At 40.9% G+C, this 22,530-nt stretch overlaps 1 protein-coding gene and 2 pseudogenes across 5 annotated transcripts in view; all 3 read right to left on the bottom strand.

The window, feature by feature from the left end:
• Positions 1-2,898: 2,898 nt before the first annotated feature.
• Positions 2,899-22,530, bottom strand: part of BCO2 (beta-carotene oxygenase 2) — a 36,653-nt gene continuing 17,021 nt past the window's right edge. For 3 of the 5 annotated variants that reach the window (XM_010334560.3, XM_010334562.2, XM_074400581.1), the window contains 8 exons: positions 22,082-22,184; positions 13,476-13,604; positions 12,538-12,698; positions 11,437-11,604; positions 8,234-8,371; positions 6,591-6,773; positions 5,568-5,678; positions 3,470-3,848 (listed from right to left, as the gene is read on the bottom strand). In XM_010334560.3, the coding sequence (XP_010332862.1) occupies positions 3,735-3,848; positions 5,568-5,678; positions 6,591-6,773; positions 8,234-8,371; positions 11,437-11,604; positions 12,538-12,698; positions 13,476-13,604; positions 22,082-22,184 (1,107 nt within the window). In that variant the 3' untranslated portion in view covers positions 3,470-3,734. Of the gene's footprint in view, positions 3,849-5,567; positions 5,679-6,590; positions 6,774-8,233; positions 8,372-11,436; positions 11,605-12,537; positions 12,699-13,475; positions 13,605-22,081; positions 22,185-22,530 lie in introns of all 5 variants that reach the window. The other 2 variants (XM_039471042.2, XM_010334561.3) reach the window with 2 other exon arrangements.
• LOC141584831 (small ribosomal subunit protein eS12 pseudogene) lies at positions 2,907-3,335 on the bottom strand (annotated as a pseudogene).
• Positions 17,864-20,255, bottom strand: LOC141584830 (peptidyl-prolyl cis-trans isomerase-like 1 pseudogene; annotated as a pseudogene).

Raw genomic sequence — 22,530 nt, 5'->3', positions numbered from 1 at the left:
GCTAAGTGCCAAGGACACAGTATGAGTAACAAACACATGGTTGCCATCCTCATACAGTTCAGGTTAGTGAGGGAGCTAAACACAGAAATCATGACGAACTAAACAAAAAAACTAATTCTCCCTCAGGAAGCAAAAGAAGGCTTCAAAGAAGAGATAACTTTTGAGCTGGATTTTAAGATTCACCAAGTAGATAAGGGAATTCTAGGAAGAGACAATAATGTAAGCAAAGGAAATGTGGAAGAGTACAGCTTGTTTAGTGCATATTGACAAGTTTTTGGTTACAGTGGGAACAGAAGTGAGAGGTAAGATTGGAAACATTAATTGGGGACCGAATTATTGAAAGTTCTTGAATGTCATTTAAGTATAAAGGAGACTTCAACCCCTTACCTCCCTCCTGGCTCCCCACAAGAAGGGAATTTTCATCTGCTTGAATAACATTTCCAGGCACTGGTTGGGTCTTTCTTACTCACAGGCAGGCCTACGAGGTGTTAAAAGTACCACACATGGTGTGGCTTACTCTCTGGAGCTATGCTCAGAGGAAAAATAAAACAAAAAATGAGGCAGAGCTCTCTCCTACTCCCCCTGCACCAAGGAGGCCTAGCTGTCTGGTTCATGTTTTTTTCTACTGCTTCCCTCTTGTGGAGGACCCAGCCTGCCCATTTGCCTCTCCCTTTTCCCCTCAGTCATGCACCACCTGCTCCCTTTCCTTGAATCCTCAGACACTGGCTAGTGTTAAGAGTTAGACTTAGGGAGAGGAAGAGGCCCAGCCTATGCTTTGGGCCTTGGTCATATGCTCACTCACTTTTACCAGAACTTTTCTCCTTTGGATTAGCAGGCAAATGTGCCTAGATTATAACATGCCATTGATTTTTTTTTTTTTTTTTTTTTTTTTTTTTTTTGGTCTTCTCCTTCAAGAAACTTAAAAGAGCAGAGCCAAGGCAGAATTCAGGTATCCTTAGGTCAAAATGTTATGATTATACTGCTATCCTTCATGTGTCTGAACTTCATTCCCTGTGTATTAAGATAGAGATTTATAAAAAGAGAAAAGATGTCACAGATCTATGGACTCCCTAGAGGTCATCCAGCGTCTCCCTCACCCTTCAGATCTCATAAGACCAATCAAATCTCCATGTTTTGTCTGAGGAAGTACAATGAATGCCTTTTCAGGGACTTGAGTGAGAGGAAACAGGGGAGGACTTACACTCTCGTGGTTACCCGAGGCTCTTTGCTCCTGCATCTGCTGTATTAGTTCTGTTTAGGCATCTTCTTGCCATTCTAAACATGCTGCTGTGTTCTGCATCTCACAAACCCAGACATGGAACTCAGCTCTTTTACTTTATTGCCACAGTGCAAAGCCTCACACGTGGCATTTGCATGTATGGAACACATCACTAAAGAAGATAGGGTCTGTGAAGCTTGAAGTGACTCTTAAGAAAAATTAGACAGGAAACTCTGTTAGTCCAGGACCGTGCAGAGAGCCTAACCATGAGTTCACAGGTGCCCCATATTATATGTGGGGGTCTTCTCTAGCACATTCACCATGCAGAAGGAGCATAAACAGTTTGGTCCTGGAATGGAGTTCAGTGGAGGGAAGTGAGTGTAACTGAAGGAAAAGGGAACAAGGGATTTTGGGGGTGTTGGTAAGAGTGGTTTAAGTAACAGACCTCGCCTGCTTACCGCTGTTGGTAAGAACAGGCAGGGTTTAGAAATGTGGAGATTATATGGTCTCTAGTGCCACCTGTTGCCCAGTTAAATGAAGAACGTCTGGCTTGTCATCAATCCCTGTAGAGCTATACACCTACAGATTAGAAGAAATGTCTGATTTTAGTGATGTTCCTCAAAATAATCTCCCAAAGCAGAGCTGAGGGTGGGGGAGGGGCAGGTAGTGGGTGGTATTATAAGAGGGTTGTGCAATTGCAGTAGCATCTGCTGTGGACAGCAGAGAAAGAACCAGTTTAGAAGAAGCCTCCAAGCAAGATATAGTCAGCTTCCTGTCTTCTGAGCACCTTACGACCAATGGTAATAGGCAGACTGCGATGGAAAGAACAAGGTGCTTTTCAGATTTATATTCAAAGTCTACTATCTACGATCATTTGTATTTCTTCTCCTAGGACCTCTGTCACCCACCGATCTGATGGCGGAAATTGACAGACCAGGAGCACGATTATTTTGGACAAACCACCACTTTAAGCTTCATGCATTTCAAAGAAATCACTTCTCATCTAACTACAAGCAAACAGAAAAAGCAGACAGTAAAACACAAATAAAACAGCTCAGGATCAGAGGGAAGTAGGGGGAGTCTCTTAGGTAACGGCCAAATTTCACCCTCATACCATAAGCCCAAGTAAAACAGTGGGCCTTAATAAGCACATTCCTTTCCCTTCGGTTGCACTATGATAGAGAAGCTAAAAGCAGACTTGTGGGGTGTGCCTATGGCTGCAAAAAAAAACGTATGGGAACAAACGCACACCTCTCCCTCCCAAATAAGGACAGCAAAGAACCACAGAAGCAGTCCGAGCCTCTGATACACTCTCCCACCCTAAATCCTTAAAAACTCTTAGTCTGTAAAAAAGTGTGCCTCTAACCTAACTGCACAAAGGTTTCTCTCAGGTTTGTTTTCTCTAAAATAAACCTGTCCTCACTGGCAAGCCACCTTTCATGTTTCTTTCCTCTTTCTTTAATTCTTAATGACCAAAATACATGAATTTTTCTTTGCTATATTCCTATCATTACCTAGAGGTAGATATATCCAATAAATGAAATTTAAACCTCTCTTCAAAAGGTTATATCAATACTTTCTTATTTCAAGAAAGGGCCCTAAAAAATACATAAAATCATAATTATCTTACGCATTCTGCTTTGGGGTGTTTTTTCTTAAGAAACATGAGTGCCAAAGTTTTATTTGTTCATTTCTTGCACTTGAAGTACTCTTGGCCTATGCTTCTTTGCCATAGTCCTTAAATACTACACAACTGCAGCTAACCACTTTTTGGGGTTTTCCCTCTGTCAGTTTTACAGAGGCCTACCCATTCCCCTGGTTTCTTGTTGTCATTAGCCTTAATTAAGGTGAGTTGGTGTTCAGCACCATGAGCCTCCACCAACTTGACATACATAGGCTCATTGCAGTTGGGTGCAAGCAAACAAAGGTGGGCTTGGTGCTTATCTAAGGCTTTGGCAGCTTCACAAATTGCACGTGCTAGGCCATCATGGGTGAGGGCAGTCTTCCGCATCTCTTGTAAAGCAGTGTTAACATCCATGACATCTCCAGCCTCCATTGGCCATGATGGTGAGTTAAGGGTAAAACAGGAGGTCGTATGCACTTGAGCCTCTGCCATGGCATGACTTGGCAGTGGCAAGGAAACAGTGAATTCTAGTTTTAACAGAAATTTTTAAACAAAATGTCTATTTGGGACATTGGTTTGAGAGGTAAGGTGCCCTTTTTGCTCCGTCTTTTATATAAATAAAAGTGCACCCTTTGTTCTTTTTATTTTTATTTTAGGTTCTTGGGTACATGTACAGGCTTGTTACATGGGTATATTGTGTGATGTTGAGGTTTGGGCTTCTAGTGACCCCATCACCCATATAGGGAACATAGTACCCAGAAGGTAGCTTTTTAACCCCCGCCCGTCTTTCTCCTTGCCCCCCTTTTGGAGTCTCAGTGTTTATTGCTCCAGTCTTTATGTCCAAGTTCACACTTATTTTAAACCTAGTTTCCAGGTCTTGTGGTTGTCCAATCAGATGGGTATGAAAGTACCATGGAACCCATAAGGCATCTGCACAGGTACCTCTGCTCGGCCCAGCTCTTCAAAGTTCTTGGCATCCAAAACTAGGAGAAAATTGCTTTCATTCTAGAAAAGGAAAGACAATATTGAAAATTCTCTTTTTTTCATCAAAAATTTGCCTGTCTCCTCCACAAGGCTGTAAAATTCCTAGTGGAGAAACCATGTTGGTCAGGCACGGTGGCTCACACCTGTAATCCCAGCACTTTGGGAGGCTGAAGTGGGTAGATTGCTTGAGCTCACGGTTGAAGACCCGCCTCAGCAACATGGCAAAACCCCATCGCTATAGAAAATACAAAAATTAGCCAGGCATGGTGGTGCACACCTGTAGTCCCAGCTGCTCAGAGGCTGAGGCAGGTGGATCGCTTGAGCCTGGGAGGCAGAGGTTGCAGTGGGCTGAGATTGTGCCACTGCACTCCAGCCTGGGTGACAGAGCAAGACCCTGTCTTAAAGAGAGAGAGAGAGAGAGAGAGAGACAGAGAGAGACAGAGAGAGAGAGAGAGAGACCATGTCTTACACATCTTCATATCTCTCCCCAGTACCTAGCACAGTGCTTCACCTATACACTCACGAAATGTTGCCTCAACTGCTGAACTGGACTGAAACGGAAATCATGTCTAAAGAAGTTCATACCTAGAGCAAATAAATTAAGCTGTTTCTATCAATCACCTTCATAGGATTTCTTTGAGTTTAATCCTTTTGCTTCCTCCTTTCCAATCTTCTAAAAGACAGGAACTCTTTCTTCCAAGTTAGAAATGCCTCCATTTTGTGTTACTTTGGAGCTGTTCAAAGGGCAGTATTGCAAGGCAGACTGCGCTCTGCCAGATCTAATTCCAGGAGTGACAAGTGCACGGCATGAGGACAAAGTCCTCCTAAAGTCCATGGCAGACATCACTAATTGATCACAGCCTTTTTCTCACTGAACCCTTAAGAAGGATCAGAACCCTGCACCCCAGGCAGCCACTAATAATTAATCAAAGCTGATACTCAAAGTGAACCTGTTTGCCATAAGATTGCCCTAGACAAGAAGTCAGATGGTGAATAGTGTTATTGAGACACTGGACCAGGACTAATGGCATTGGATTTGGAGGTGAATTCACTGAAACTGACAGTACACATGATGGTATAAACATTAGACTGGAAGTCAAAAGACTTGGATTTAAATACTGGCTTTACCACTATGAGATCTGATGCAAGTCTACTTCAACTTCTTCACTTTACGAATTCCACATGTATAAAATGGTATCCAGCAAAGTTGTTTTGATAACTAAATATGTTTTTGTTTTGTTTTGTTTTGTTTTGTTTTTTGCTCTTGTTACCCAGGCTGGAGTGCAATGGCACGATCTCGGCTCACCGCAACCTCCGCCTCCTGGGTTCAGGCAATTCTCCTGCCTCAGCCTCCTGAGTAGCTGGAATTACAGGCACGTGCCACCATGCCCAGCTAATTTTTTTGTATTTTTAGTAGAGACGGGGTTTCACCATGTTGACCAGGATGGTCTCGATCTCTCGACCTCATGATCTACCCGCCTCGGCCTGATAACTAAATATGTATAAAAGTAGTTCATAAATAGCAAATTCCTGTGTAAATATAAATTGTTACTATGGTCTTACAAACAGAACTTTAAAATAATAAAATATGGATTGAGATAAAAGGGAATGTAAATAGTGAGGAGGGGAAGAGAAGGGAGAAGGAATCAAAGTAAATTTTCAACAGCATCAGTACATCCTTGATTTATCAGACGACTCTACTACTTTTCTTTCTGACTAGTGATAGCGAAATATATTTACCTGGTTGGGAGTGATCACCACAGAAAGAATAACCCCACCATCTTCTTCATTGGTTCCTGGTACTGGAACAAAAATAGGTTCTGAGGGATAAAAGCCATCTTCTCTCCAAACCTGGAAGTCCCAGAAAAAGCATTCAATAAAAGGCCAGTAGTAAAGTAGGGAGCTTTCTATGGCTTTTGTCACTCCAAGCATGAATTTGGCTGTGATATAGGTTGTATGTGTGTCCCATCCAAAGCTCATGTTGAAATGTGAGCCTGGTGGGAAGTGTTGGGTAATGGGGGCCAGTCTCTTATGAACAGCTTAAGCGCCATCCCCTTGGCGATAACTGAGCTCTCGCTCTATTAGTTCATCTGAGAGGTGTTTGTTTTAAAGGAGTCTGGCACCTCCTCCTCTCTGTCTTGCTCCCACTCTCTCACCATGTGACATGAGTCTCCCCCTTTGCCTTCTGCCATGATTGTACTCTTTCTGAGACCTCATCAGAAGCTGAGCAGATCCTGGTACCATGCTTGTACATCCCACAGAACCATAAGCCAAATAAATAAACCTCTTTTCTTTATCAATTACCCAGCCTCAGGTATTTCTTTATAACAACACAGAACAGACTAACACAGGGTGTCAATAGAATATTCCAAAAATAAAAAGAATCAGGCCTACGGAGTTGAATATAGGAGAAAGAGAGATTTTGCAGTCCCAGATATTCCATCACCGTCAAACACAATTTGTGTAACTATAATTTCCCATCAACTTTAAACATAGGTGTCCCAACAACCTTAACACCACAGTTGCTCCCAAAATAATATCAAGATCAGAGAATTAATTTTGCTGTGCTTGGGGTCCATTTGGATTTCCTAGAAGGAACATACCCTTAACTTAGAGGATTTCATAGTTCTCAAACTTAATAAAAGAAAATGGCTGTGCTGCTTAAGTGCTGAAGAAAAGTAGCTTAAGAGCTACTTTAATAAAACAAATTCAAAGGGAAGAACAGGTCTCCAAAAAGTTCAAAAAGGAAAGAGATTTCATCACCTTCAGTGTCTTAGTCACCACATCAACCTTGATCAGAGAATCCCCCAATAAATGCCGAAAGCCACAGCCATAGAAGAAACGATACTTTTTGCCATTGAATTGGGCATAGTTGATCTGAGGAAATTCAATGCCTCCTTCCTTGTCTAGGTCCTCCTGATGTAGATTTTCATGAGAGCACCAGATCTAAGAGAGATTTCAAAAGGTTTTGTGGTAGTTGCTTATTTTTTCTTTTTTTTTGAGACGGACTCTTGCTCTGTCGCCCAGGCTGGAATGCAGTGGCACGATCTCAGTTCACTGCAACCTCCGCCTCCCGGGTTCAAGCAGTTCTCTGCCTCAGCCCTCTGAGTAGCTGGAATTACAGGTGCCTGCAACCACACCCAGCTAATTTTTGTATTTTTAGTAGAGACAGGGTTTCACCATCTTGACCAGGCTGGTCTTGAACTACTCACCTCGTAATCCACCCACCTCGGCCTCCCAAAGTGCTAGGATTACAGACGATGGTTGCTTAATTTTTATTTTCCTCTTACTAAGGTCAGTGAGGAGCCTAATACCCTATAAAAGTTTGTGACAGGGCTTGGGAACTGAGGTTCTATGTCATTTTTGTATATTGTTCCTCTTTCCATCATATATGTGGATGCATAATGATTATCAAGTTTTATTAATAAGCTATCAAGTGGCATAGGAGATGGACATATGCTTTTCATTCTTCTAAAGCTAAGGCATTGACAGCCACACAATGATAGGCCTGTGATAAGCACATATTATCTAAAAGGTAGTGATTGCAGCTGGACGCAGTGGCTCATGCCTGTAATCCCAGCACTTTGGGAGGCCAAGGCAGGTGGATTACCTGAGGTTAGGAGTTCGAGACCAGCCTGGCCAACATGGCAAAACCCCGTCTCAACTAAAAATACAAAATCATTAGCCGGGCATGGTGGCAGGTGCCTGTAATCCCAGCTACTCAGGAGGCTGAGGCAGGAGAATTGCTTGAAAATGGGAGGCAGAGGCTGCAGTGAGCTGAGATGGCACCACTGCACTCCAGCCTGGGTGACAGAACAAGACTCCATCTCAAAAAATAAAATAAAAAATAAAAGGTAGGAATTGCTAATGCCAAGTTCAAATGAATAGACATTCCACAACCATTAGACAGTTACATATCTGTTTCAAAGCACAGGAAGGATGAATACTGTGTTCATTACCATTGTTTCTGCCATTCTTGTGCAAGCAGTATTACATGACCTTACCCTGCTCAGATGCATGTTATAAAAGTTATTGGGTACCAAACATTTTGGAAAACTGCTAATGAATAAAGTAACACCGCTGGGCGCGGTGGCTCATGCCTGTAATCCCAGCACTTTGGGAGGCCGAGGCAGGTGGATCACAAGGTCAAGAGATCGAGAACATCCTGGTCAATATGGTGAAACCTCGTCTCTACTAAAAATACAAAACATTAGCTGGGCATGGTGGCACGTGCCTGTAATCCCAGATACTCAGGAGGCTGAGGCAGGAGAATTGCCTGTGAGCCGAGATCGCGCCATTGCACTCCAGCCTGGGTAACAAGAGCGAAACTCCTTCTCAAAAAAATAAAAAATAAAGTAACACCACTGAAGTTCAAAGTCTTAATCTAATGTCTGTTCATAGAATACCTTTCCATCAGCCTGTTTCACAGCACTGGCTGAAGTATAGGACAATGGACTCAGGTTGTCTCCCTCAGGGGCATTCAAACTGACATTTAAAGGCAAAACAAACCTTCGAGGGAAAGATCTGACTGCTGAATTATAGACCTGTTTGGGAAGAAGAAAGAGATGAAAATTGTCATTCATATGATAATATCTAACTTTTGACTACTCAAAAATTTAACTACTAATAGCCTATTGTTGACTGGAAGCCTTACCAATCACATAAACAGTTAATTAACACATATTTTGTATGTTATATGTATTACATACTGTATTCTTACAATAAAGCAAACAAGAGAAAAGAAAATAAGAAAATGTTATTAAATGCCAAGCATGGTTGCTTAAGCCTGTAATCCTAGCACTCTGAGAGGCCAAGGCAGGTGGAACACCTGAGGTTAGGAGTTCGAGACCAGCCTGGCCAACATGGCAAAACCCCATCTCTACTAAAAATACAAAAATTAGCTGAGCATAGTGGCAGGTGCCTGTAATCCCAGCTACTTGGGAGGCTGAGGCAGGAGAATCACTTGAACCCAGGAAGCAGAGGTTGCAGTGAGCTGAGATCACGGCATTACACTCCAGCCTGGGTGACAGGAGCAAAACTCTGTCTCAAATAAAATAAAATAAAATCCTATTAAAAATCATAAGGAAAATATATTTACTATTCATTAAGTCATAGTAGATCATCATAAAGGTCTTCAGTCTCATTGTCTTCACATTGAGTAGTCTGAGAGGGAGGAAGAAGAGGGGTTGGTCTTGCTATCTCAGGAGTGGAGAGGTAGAAGAAAATTTGCATATAAGGACCCATACCATTCAAATCCAAGTTGTTCAGAGTCAACTGTACAACATCTGAGCCCACAATCCCTCTCCTAGGTATACACTCAGATGAGATGAAATCACCACATCATGAAAATAGCTGCACTCTCATGTTCATTGCAGTATTATTCATAATAGCCAAGATACAGAAACAACCTAAATACCCAGTGACGGATAAATTGATAAAGAAAATGTGGTATATACACACAATGGAGTATCATTCAATTTTAGAAAAGGAGATCCTGATGTCTGCCACAACTTGGATGGACCTGGAAGACATTATGAGAAGTGAAACAGCCAGACACAGAAAGAAAAATACTGCAAGAGGCCAGGCGCCAGGGCTCACACCTGTAATCCCAGCACTTTGGGAGACCAAGATGGGCAGATCACCTGAGGTCAAGAGTTTGAGACTAGCCTGGCCAACATGGTAAAACTCGGTCTCTACTAAAAATACAAAAATTCGCTGGGCATGGTGGCACACGCCTGCAGTCCCAGCTACTCAGGAGGCTGTGGTAGGAGAATTGCTTCAACCCAGTAGTGGAGGTTGCAGTGAGCCAAGATTGTGCCACTGTACTCCACTGTACTCCACTCTGCCTGGGTGGCAGAGTGAGACTCATCTCAAAAATAAATAAATAATAAATAAAAATATTGCATGACCTCATTTTTATGGGGAATTTTTTTAAAGAAAATCTCAAATACGCAGAGAAAGAGAATGAAGCAGTGGTTACCACCAGAGGGGAAGGGAAGGCAAAGAGAAGATGTAGGTCAAAGGATACCAAACAGTAGATATGTGGTATGAACAAGTCTAGAGGTCTAATGTACAAACGAGGAATAAAGTTAATAAGATTGTATTTCATTAGAGATTTTTGTTAAGTAGATTTTAACTGCTCTTGTCACACAAAAAAAACTAACTATATGAGATGTTAGATATATTAATCTGCCTCACTATAGTAACCATTTTACTATTTACATGTATAACATAACACATGTTGTAAACCTCAAATATATACAGTGAATTTTATTTTTAAACCAGGAACAAGAACAAAAACTGACAAATGGATTCCAACACTTATAGAAATGCAAAAGGCCATGAAAAACCCAGGCAATCTTAAAACAGAAAATACAACTACAGATGTCAAGACCTACCATAAAGCTACAAGTAAGCTTAGTAAGGCATAAGTAAACTTAATAAGCACTATTTTACAAATATGTTAAAAGAAAACTATAGCTAAAACATAAAGCTACAGCTAGAAACAATTTATATTATATAATTCAAGGAAATTTACTTTGGATTCAGTATCAGGAAAAAGTGAATCCCCTCAACTAGGTGAACTAATTGATAGTCCACTTTGCTATCCCTTCTAGTAAACTTTGTTTGGTGCTTAAGTGTAATAAAGAACTATCACTTTTTTTTTTTTTTTTTTTTTTTTTTTTTGACAGAGTCTCGCTTATAGTACAGTGGTGCCATCATACAGTGGTGCAATCTCGGCTCACTGCAAACTCCACCTCCTGCATTCAAGCAATTCTCCTGCTTGAGCCTCCCAAGTAGCTGGGATTACACATGCCCGCCACCATACCTGGCTAATTTTTTCATTTTTAGTAAAGACAAGGTTTCACCATTTTGGATGGCCAGACTGGTCTCGAACTCCTGACCTCGAGTGATCTGACCACATCAGCCTCCCAAAGTGCTGGGATTACAGGCATGAGCCACCAGGCCACATATGCTTTTAAACACATATCTTGGCTCTCTTTGCCATGCTTATTTATTAGGTATTAAATAAGCTGTTTCAAATTATTTTTAACATTAAATAAATAAATGATGAAGCTATGTCTTCAGTGCTTTAAAACTTTCTCTCTCTCTCTCTCTCTCTCTCTCTCTCTCTCTCTCTCTCTCTCTCTCTTTCCCTCTCTCTCTCTCATTATTTGCCACAAGAAGACAAGAGAAACATGTAATTCCTATGTTGGGCACAATGGCTCATGCCTGTAATCCCAAGACTTTGGGAGGCTGAGGTGGGCAATCACTTGAGGTCAGGAGTTTAAGACAAGCCTAGCCAACATGGTGAAACCTCGTCTCTACTAAAAATACAAAATAATTAGCAGGCTGTGGTAGCTTGCGCCTATAATCCCAGCTACCTGGATGGCTGAGGCATGAGAATCGCTTGAACCTGGGAGGTGGAGGTTGCAGTGAACCAAGATTGCACCATTGCACTCTAGCCTGGGTGACAGAACAAGCCCTATCTCAAAAAAAAGAGAGAGAGAGAGAGAGAGACAGAAAGAGAAACATGTAATTCTGAAGCCAAAGACAGATCTTGGAGTCCAAATTATTCTGATGACTCCTGACAAATTCTAATGTTTACCTGATCAAGCCCTTCCCCAGTCTTCCTGAGATTCTGTAACTGGTAAATATCTAGGGTTCTTCCATTATCTTGACAGCACAAATCAATTACAACACAGCCCTGGTCCTCAAAGGCATTGATTTGATGAAATGTAACAAAAGGTTTGCTGTAGTATCTCCCTGGAAGAAGCTGCAGGAAGGGGAAAACACAAACAATGAGAAAAAAAATCGATTTCTTTCTTTTTCCCTTTCCTTTGGGAAACAGGCCCAAAAAGTTCAAAATAAGAAAATTAGAATTTTCCCCTCTGAAGTGGCAGGTCTAGTAGATATAAAAGTAGAATACAGAATGTAGAAGCAAATATGCTTTGATTTAAACGTTGCTTGCTCAAGCATCTCATCTCACATTAATCAATGAACTGGGGCTATTCAATAGACCAATCAATTGTTAAAACAAACTTAAAAACCCTCATGAAATATATAGCCCAATGTTTTGAAGGATACGTAAATCCTGGATTCTAACTGCATGCTTAAATAGAAAATATTGCTACTCCATATGCTGATGATAAATTAAGTGACTAATTTTTTGAAAAGTGCAGTCATTACTCAATTTTTTTTTGTAATGAGATCTAGGTAAATTTAAGATACTGTCTCTTTAGAAAGGTAAAACATAGGCAAATATAATAGTGCTATGAATCAGGAGCATAAAAAGATACTCAACAAACATGCTTGGACTTTAATAGGACTGTCATATTCACGTATTAAAAAGCCAGAGAATCAACTAGTTAAAGTATTACTACAAATGTTACAGAACATTTCTACATGAACAACACCCTCTTTAGCAACTATTATGATATGGAAAAAATCCATGCTAAGAGAGTTTCCTGGATGTCATTTTAATTGAATCAGAACATTAAAAAGATAAAATCATTTTCTATAATTTTCTAATATGCAAAATCCACCGTACTAATTAATAAATAGCTAGTTCAACCTATAGTAGGTAATATCCTTGATTAAAAGTGTCTTATGCAAAGAATGCCCAGGGAAAATTTTTAAAAATCAATTATATGGAAATGTGCCTTTGTGGCCAACAATTTTCATGATAAGTATACTCAAAATACTCCACCTGTCCAGTGTGTTTATCCACCACGTGAAACTGTGTATTACACTGGGGTTCCCAGCTTAGCCCATCTGAAAAGGCCTTTCCCCGGATTTTAGAAGTGGCAATTTTCCACAGATTCATCTTTAGAGGCTGTTCAATGAAGATTATATAGTTCCTTGTCATTCCTAAAAAGTTCCAGCAAACAATAAAAATGTTATTTGGCAAACTAGAGTTATCTGAAATGTGACAGTTACAGGAACTTGTCTGAATGCCTGGACATGTTACTGCTGCCCTAAACAAATGCCAGCCAGAAATACATGTTTACTGTCTCTCAGCTTTACTACACATATTTCCTGTTCCTACATAGAAAAGGGAACTGCTTAGAATAGCTAGGGTTGTATATTCTCAGCTTACTTTTTATCTTTTTTTCCTTTTCTTTTTAAATTGTTTGGTTTAGGAACAAAGTAAAAAAGCATAATAAAGTGCCCTTTATAATCTGTACCTGTATCCTTTAATCCTTTTCCTGTTTATACTGGGGGTAAGAATCTAGGGGTAGTTTGGCTATAATGATTTAAAATACAGAAAATAAATATGCTGAGTAAAAGCTGAAGCAATCTATATAGAATATAAATTTCCCCAAAAAAGATAGTCAAGACAACCTTTTCATGTATGATTACTACTTGTGGACTTTAAGGTTACCTAAAATTTTAAATTCTATCAATTAATTTTTTAGTAATTGCTTATACTAAAGCAAATACAATACAGCTTTTCAAGCAGTCAGCTGGCTAGGATCAGGAGTATGTGACCAAACAGAATAAACTTAACTGGCATCAAAATGCAACCTTGGTCTCATTATCGCCATAGTCTGATAAACTATTAACATAACATTTGCCAAACTAGTCCTTCTGCTACAGCAACACCAAGGCAGGGCCCACTGAAATTTGACTTATCTCTGGACGCACCAAAGCTATGGTAGTAAGAAGGTGTCCCCTTTTCTGCGGAAGCAATAGAACATATCACCTGGGCTCCATGGATTGTCTCCCCAAGGCCCACCTTCTCTGGAGGAACCCGAATAACCTTATAGGAGAAACCTGAAAAATGGAAAATCCTATCTTAACTGTTTTACGTACATTCTAGATTGAAAGACAACTCTTGCACTTGTGGACTGGGCAAAAGCAATTAAGAGATTTATGCAATATGCATGACACTCTTAATTCCTGAAGGGTTATTTCAAACAAAGATTTGGATCTTAAATATATGTTAGCTCTATGAAAATAATTAGCTAAGGTTTTGAAACAGCACATCCAAAGTGATCAACCAATGATTCATTGTATTGCAATGCTAATTTCATCTCTAATTCATAGGAAACATTAAGAGAGAAGCCAGGAACATCCTCAAATTCTGTTCCTTCCCTCCCGTCCCCCTATTCCAACAACTACAGTGTCCATTCGCACTCATGTCCAACTCCTTCCCTCCAATCCTCTGGACCAGGCGTCCCCAAACTTTTTACACAGGGGGCCAGTTCGCTGTCCCTCAGACCGTTGGAGGGCCGCCACATACTGTGCTCCTCTCACTGACCACCAATGAAAAAGATGCCCCTTCCTGCAGTGCGGCGGGGGGCCAGATAAATGGCCTCAGGGGGCCGCATGCGGCCCATGGGCCATAGTTTGGGGACGCCTGCTCTGGACCCTTAGGGTTACTCTGGATTCCATCCCATCCTGTCTCATCAATATTCTTTCAAGCAATCATTCATCTGGCTATTGCTTATTAACTCTTCAAGAATCAACTCAGATGTCCACTCCTCAAGAAATCTTCCCCGACTCTTCCCCACCCCAAAGGCATTTGGTGCTCCTACTGTACATCCTCATTATATTCTATGTAGTCATAGCACATATCTCATCGTGCTATAATTTTCTGCCTATTTATCTGCTTCCCAGTACAGTTCTTTATTTATTTATTCTGCAACTACTACTTTTTGAGCACCTACTATATTCCAGACACCATTCTGAGTGTTCTTAGTACTATATTCTAGGCACTTATATACAGAAATATGCAAAACAGACAAAAATCCCCCCATTCCTCCTCCTTCTTCTTCTTCATTTTTTTTAAGAGACAGGGCCTTGCACTGTCACCCAGTCTGAAGTACAGTGGTATCATACATAGCTCATTGCAACTTTGAACTCACGGCCTCAAGCAATCCTCCCACCTCAGCTTCCCAAAGTGCTATAATTACAGGTGTGAGCCACTGTGCTCAGACAAAATCTCTTATTTTGAAAAGCTCAAGTTCTTTTAAATCATATAATAAGTAAAAATACAATGCATCAGATGACAATGAGAACTGTAATGGAAAATAAGCCAAGGAATAAGGATCAGGAGTGATCATATGAGGAGTAGTGGCTACTGTTTACAACTTTAAATATGCTGGTCTGGAAAAGCTTCACTAAGTGGGTAACATTTGAGTAAAGACCTAAAGGAGGTGAGGAAGAAAGTCTTGAGGATATCTGGGAGAAATGCATTTCAGGTGGAGGGAAAAGCAAACGCAAAGGTTCTCAGCCAGGAGCGCAATTGGAGTGTTTTAGGTATCAGCAAGGAGGCCACTGTGGCCCTTCATGATAAGTGAGGAGGAGAGTCTAGGAGATGAAGTCAGAGAGGTGGCTGTGGGCTAAAAGGATAACTCTGATGTTACAGTGCTGAAAAGAAACTGAAGTGGGGCAAGGGCAGAATCCGGGCAATTGGTTAAGGGGCTACGGCAGTCATTCAAGTGAGAAGGGATGGTGACTCAAAGTAAATGGTGGCCATGGAGATGGTGTGAAGTGGCTGGATTTTTGACATATTTTGAAGGCACTGCTGAACTTACTTTTTTTTTTTTGTTTGAGACAGGGTCTCATTCTGTCACTCAGGCTGGAGTGCGGTGGTGCAGGCACGACTCACTGCAGCCTCAGTCTTCTGGGCTCAAGCAATACCCCTACCTCAGTCTCCTGAGTAGCTGGGACCACAGGCATGTACCACTATGTCCAGCTAATTTTTGTATTTTTGTAGAGACGAGGTCTTTTTATATTGTCCAGGCTGGTCTCAAACTGCTGAGCTCAAGCAATACACTCACCTCAGGCTCCCAAAGTGCTGAAATTATAGGCATAAGCCATTGCGCCTGGCCCTGAAATTACTTTTTTATCAACTGATGTAAGAGATAAATGTAAAAGATGATTTCACAGTTACTGTCCTTAGCAACTGGAAAGATGGAGTTAGTATCTCCTGAGATGAGAAAGGCTCACCTTAATGAGAGAAAGAAATAAGCCAGGCACAGGGATGCCTGCCTACAGTCCAGCTGCTTGGGATGATCCCTTGAGCTCAGGAGTTCAAGTCTAGCCTAAGCAACATAGCAAGACCCCATCTCTAATTGAAGAAAGAAGAAGGAAGAAAAAGGAGGAATGAGGAAGAAAAAGAAGAAAGGAAGGAAGGAAGGAAGGGAAGAAGGAAGGAAGGGAAGGAGGAAGGGAGAGACGGAGAGAGGGAGGGAGTGGAGAGAGGGAGAGAAGGAAAAAAGGCAGACAGGCAAGGAAGAGAGAAGGAGGAGGAGGAGGAGAGGAAGAGGTGGTGGTGGTAGTTTAGGAGAAAATATCAGGAGTCTGGTTTTGGACAAGTTAATTTCATAATGCCTATTATAAATCCTAGGAAGAATGCTGAGTAAGCAATTGGATATAAAATACTGGGGAGGTCTAGGTTGGGGATATAGATATGTTTTGAGAACCTGCTATATACAAAACATCATGCTTTGTACATTGATGAGAAATATATTAGACAAGCTCTATATTCCAAGAGTACTTTATTATTGTCTCTAACATTAGTCTTAAGAACATATAAGTATTAAAAACTAACTGGATTGATTAATGTTTACAGGATTTTTATTAATTTTAAAAAGCCTTTTAAAAATATCTTGAAAAGCAGGCCGGGCGCAGTGGCTCAAGCCTGTAATCCAGCACTTTGGGAGGCCGAGGCGGGTGGATCACGAGGTCAGGAGATCGAGACCATCCTGGTCAACATGGTGAAACCCCGTCTCTACTAAAAATACAAAAAAAAAAAAAATTAGCTGGGCATGGTGGCGCGTGCCTGTAATCCCAGCTACTCAGGAGGCTGAGGCAGGAGAATTGCCTGAACCCAGGAGGCAGAGGTTGCGGTGAGCCGAGATCAAGCCATTGCACTCCAGCCTGGGTAACAAGAGCGAAACTCCGTCTCAAAAATAAAAAAAAAATTTTAAAATCTTGAAAAGCTAAAACAAAAGTTTTTTACTTCTTAAAAGCAGCAATTACCAGCAAGTATTTTACCGTATTACAGTGAGAATCACTAAGTTTCCCCCAGATGTCTACCAGGTAGTTGAGCTCCCTGCAGTTGCATGCACATTGAGTTCCAGGTCAAAAACTTCTCACTGAATCAAATAATCAAGTGAAGAAAAAAATGGAGATTCAGTGTTCATTGGGATTAGGAGAAGATAAAGAGGATAATTTCCTGTCTCAGTATTTGGATTACTCAATTCACGGAATTTAAACACATTAGTTAATGAACTGTTCTAACTGAAAGTCTTGAAAGCATTAGGCAAGACAGACACCCAGGAAACACCCAGCAGAGGAATGTCCAGAAAGATCGGACCTGCCCAATATTGTGAGTTGAACTCTGGGAGACTCTCCAGGAGTTTGCATAAACAGCGAACTGAGGCAAAGTGACAAGCACAGGCTCTCATGATTGGTGGCTGGGTTAATCAGTGAGGTCCAGGGGCCATTTGCACCAAGATCACCCAAAGACTGTGTTAAAATGCAAATTCTTGGTCCCTTTTCAGTTCCACTAAACCAGAATCCCTGAAGATGAATGAAATCCAGATCATTCTATCTACATTCCAGATGATTGCTGGGCACACCAAAGGTTGAGAATCACAGATCTAGTTACTATTATTTTAGAATAGGTAATTTAGGCTGGGTGCAGTGGCTCGCACCTGTAATTCCAGCACTTTGGAAGGCCAAGGCAGGTAGCTTACTTGAGGTCACGAGTTTGAAAGCAGCCTGGCCAACATGACTGAAACCCCGTCTCTACTAAAAGTACAAAAATTAGCCGGGCATGGTGGCAGGCACCTGTAATCTCAGCTACTTGTGAGGCTGAGGCAGGAGAATCACTTGAATCTGGGAGGTGAAGGTTGTAGTAAATTGAGGTCATGCCACTGCACTTCAGCCCGGGTGACAGAGCAAGCCTTCATCTAAAAAATATATATGTAATTTAGAATGGTGAAATAGTGTTTCTCCTATTACGAATGCGTTACAAAATTATCTACTTGATTAACAAAGTTAATTCATTATGAAATGGATTTTTTTTTTCAACCATCAATGGCATTTTATTTTGGAAGTGTCTATGTATTACATAGGTATTAACTTCCTTCCTCTCCTACTCCTCCCCACAAAATCCAGAAAGTTATTTTTATACATAAAAAGCTGAACATATAAAAATGTTGGACCTAATGTCGCTAAAGTCTTAGGTTAAAAGAACTTGAGTGGCACTTCTCTTTTCTGAGATGACTACTTCTTAAGGAAGATTCATAGTCTGTCCTTGTGCTCACCACAGACTTCTCCTCTTTGAGAAAAAGGTGGTTAATGCTTCTGCTTCCTTTTAATATATTAATGTCTTGATTATTACACATTATTATTCCCCACTTGACACCTTCTTAGAAACTTGATTGTTGGAAGCGTTTTTCATTTGGCAAAAATTCAATGTGGCTTTGCGTGGGATGTCTAAGTATCAGAAACAGCAGTGTTGATGTTCTTGTTTTGAGAGAAAATATACATAGAGACGCATACATTCCCTAGAAGAACAAATGTAAGAGGCTGAAATAGGGTGTGCACAGAGTTAAGAGGGCTAATCGACACTACTTGGTTTGGAATTCTATGGCTGTCAGCCATCAAGGACTGCAGCGTAGGCCAGAATATAAATCTCCTTAGGAAAAAGTTTGGTTAGGCAAAACCACTGAGAAATGCCAGTGTCTGCTACATTTTGTTTGAAGTGTATCAGAGCAGACATGCACAACATGGGCATTATGGGTCATCTGCAGTAAGTAGTAACCTATCGAAACACAGGGGCAGCCGGGCGCGGTGGCTCAAGCCTGTAATCCCAGCACTTTGGGAGGCCGAGGCGGGTGGATCACGAGGTCGAGAGATCGAGACCATCCTGGTCAACATGGTGAAACTCCGTCTCTACTAAAAATACAAAAAAATTAGCTGGGCATGGTGGCGCGTGCCTGTAATCCCAGCTACTCAGGAGGCTGAGGCAGGAGAATTGCCTGAACCCAGGAGGCGGAGGTTGCGGTGAGCCGAGATCGCGCCATTGCACTCCAGCCTGGGTAACAAGAGCGAAACTCCGTCTCAAAAAAAAAAAAAAAGAAAAAGAAACACAGGGGCATTGTGCAAATGCTCTGTCAACCCAGGCACTGGGGGAAGAGAAAAGAAGCATCCTATTAAAATGTACTTCCATCTCTAACTCACCCAAGACCCCAGGCTTCCTCAGCTTCATGATTTGCAAAGCCGAAATGAAATTTAACATTACATGTCATTCTATGTCATCAGGAAGCTTGTCCACTGGGACCATCTCAGAAGATCTGCTCAAGAGGGTAGCAGGTCTACCCAGAACGGTATGCCTTAATGATCTTCACGTCGTCCACAGGGCGGTCCTGGGAGTTTGTTTCCACCATTCCCACGCGATTGACCATTCCTATGCCCTGGTACACTCGGCCAAAAATGGTGTGTTTGCCGTCGAGCCACTGGGTGGGGGCAAGGGTCACAAAGAACTGGCTGCCATTGGTGTCTGGCCCCGCATTGGCCATTGCGAGAATTCCAGCCCCCGTGAATTTCAAGTCTGAATGAAGTTCGTCTTAAAACTGTTTGCCATAGATAGATGCACCACCTCGACCTGTCCCTGTTGGGTCACCCCCTTGAATCATGAAGTCCTTGATAATTCTGTGGAATTTTGTGCCATTGTAGTAACCTCGACGAGCCAACTCAGCAAAGTTCTTACAGGTCTTTGGAGCATGCTTCCAGTACAGCTCCAGCACAATGATTCCCATGCTGGTCTCCAAGTAAACGTTGGGTGGCTGCCAGGAGTCTGGGGGAACTGCCGCCATAGTGAAGCCGGCCGGATTTTTTTAATATCGAAATAGGTGGAACAAAAACTGCTGGGTTCCTGGACCCATTTTGCTGAAACATTTTACTTAGAAGAATGTTTGCTGTTTCCTGTAACAGTGTTGAGGAATCCATCCTTACCTGAGATCAAGTAATAAAGAGAGAGAGCTGCATGTAGAGGTATCCAGGGCACCCTCTCTCTACTCGAGCCAATAAAAAACAAACCTGTAGTATTCATCTTTATATACACTCAGAGATGTAAATACAGAGAAAGACAGAGGAGCAAGCCACAAAGCCAATTACATACCAAAGTTATACCATCAACCCATACAAAGATTTCATAGGTTGTAGATGGTAGATTGATAGCTAAGAGAGAGATAGTCAAAAATATCTAACGCAGTAGTCCCCCCTGTATCCAGGGGGGACACACTGCTTTTTTCCTCTACATATATACTTATGATAAAGTTTAATTTCTGTTTTTTCTTTACATATATACTTATGATAAAGTTTAATTTCTGGTTTTTTCTTTACATACATACTTATGATAAAGTTTAATTTCTGTTTTTTTCCTTTACATATATGCTTATGATAAAGTTTAATTTCTAAATTAGGCACAGTAAGAGATTAACAATAATAAAATAAAATAATCATAATATACAGTAATAAAAATTACGTGAATATAGTCTTTATCTCACAAAATATTGTAATATATTCAGACTGGATAACTGAAACTGTGAAAATGAAACCACAGATAAAGGGGGTCTACTATACTTACTTACACATCCTCTTCAAACAGGGAGAGACATTTGTATTTAAGTATAGAACCTGAATTTGCATGCCCTTAGAAGAGTGAATAGATAGGAGAAAAGGCCTTAACAAGAAGAGAAAGACATGGTGAACAGGTGAAGACTGAATATTTTAAAAATACCAATAGAGTCTTCTGCACTCCGTGATGAGTAACTAATGAGATGGTCTAACAGTAACTACCAAGCAAGCCTTTGTGTGTGACTCTAAGCTTACTAGAGCAAGTCATTTAGACCTCCTCAAGGTTCACTGCCTTTGTCTGTATAACCAAAGTAATATCAGCATCTTTCTCAGAGATTTGGCATAAGGATTGAATGAGAAAATATGGAGAAAAATGCTTACCACCAGCACATAGTAGATACTCAATAAAAGTTAGCTATCATTATTAGCTATCAGAACTTTCAGGAGCAGATTGGAGATCAGGAAAGAGATGTGACTTAAGTAGTTGTGCATGCAACCCCACTATGACCTGAACTTACTTGGTAGTATATTACTTTCATGGTACAAACAAATTTATTCCCTATATGATAGACAGTGTACCTTCCCTGTATCTCTTGACTGCAACATTCTAAATTTCTTATACTTATAATACCATATATCTTTAAAATTCCAGTTTGAGAATGACTGCGATATTCTAAATTTCTTATACTTATAATATGGTATTTCTTTAAAACTCCAGCAGTGGCTCACACCTGTAATCCCAGCACTTTGGGAGGTAGAGGCAGGCAGATCATGAGGTGATCAAGGCCAGCCTGATCAATATGGTGAAACCCCCATCTCTACTAAAAATACAAAAATTAGCTGGGCATGGTGCCACATGCCTGCAGTCCCAGCTACTGAGGAGGCTGAGGCAGGAGAATCGCTTGAACCCAGGAAGCAGAGTTTGCAGTGAGCTGAGACCATGCCACTGCACTCCAGCCCGGGCGACAGAGTGAGACTCCATCTTAAAAAAAAAAAAAAAAAAAAAAAAAAAAAAAAAAATTCCAGTTTGAGAAATATGTACTGGAAATTCCTACAGTGCTTGTGAGCCACAAGCACAACGAAATATAAAAATGTGAGTTAAACTAAAAAGATCAGATAGAAAATCAGCTGCTAAGCATAGGTGCAAATAGACCATTGAACGGATACTTAATTATAAATCGTATATTTTAAGTTGAATAATGCTATTTTAGAGAGTTCCTTCCAAACTTCTCAAATGATGTTTCATATGTTTACATCTTAACTATAATTGAACCCCGAGAAGACGGTTAACACCCAATTATTTCTTTTCTCTCACTTTTTTTTTTTTTTTTTTTTTTTGAGACAGGGTCTGGCTATGCTGCCTAGGCTGAAATGCAGTGGTGCAGTCATGGTCACTACAACCTCAAACTCCTGGGCTCATGGAGTCCTCCCACCTCAGCCTCCCAAGTAGCTGGGACCATAGGTGTGCCCTATCACACCTAATTTTTTTTGTTTTTGCACAAAGTAGGGTCTCACTTTGTTGCCCAGGCTGGTGTCGAACTCCTGGGCTCAAACAATCCTCCTGCCTTGTGCTCCCAAAGTGCTGAGATTACAAGTGTATGCCACAGCCCCTGGGCTCAATTATTTCTAAAAAGACCTCTACTGCAACATACCATGTGGCCCAAAGGAGTTCCCCATATTGTATGCTGTTCCATCCGGGTCATAATGAGGATGTGCAGTTGCTCCATTCACAGCAATAAATTTGCTCCAATCTACCTGCAAATTTGAGACCATTGGAGATTTTTAATGGGCAGATCTCTATTTATATGCATATATAGTAGAAATATCAAACGTTTTTTAAAATATGATATGAAAACTGCAATCTAAGCCCTTATTTCTTGCCTCTGAGAAAAATTATTTTTCCCACTAAAAAAATCAAGACTAAAAACAACAAAAACTCACCACCACTACTAATAACAAAACCACCCCGAATAAATTTGTCTAATATCACAGGAAAATTCAAAAGAAGCATAAGAATTAAAATTAAAAATCTAGTCTAAAATTTTCTTTTCAATTAATATGTTATGTGAAGGCAATACAGGTAGAGACAACCTCCAGTCCA

The sequence above is a fragment of the Saimiri boliviensis genome, chromosome 6 (assembly GCF_048565385.1).
Source record: "Saimiri boliviensis isolate mSaiBol1 chromosome 6, mSaiBol1.pri, whole genome shotgun sequence".
Taxonomy (NCBI): domain Eukaryota; kingdom Metazoa; phylum Chordata; class Mammalia; order Primates; family Cebidae; genus Saimiri; species Saimiri boliviensis.
The sequence above is the reverse complement of the archived record's forward strand: the minus strand, read 5'-3'. Positions and strand labels throughout refer to the sequence as shown.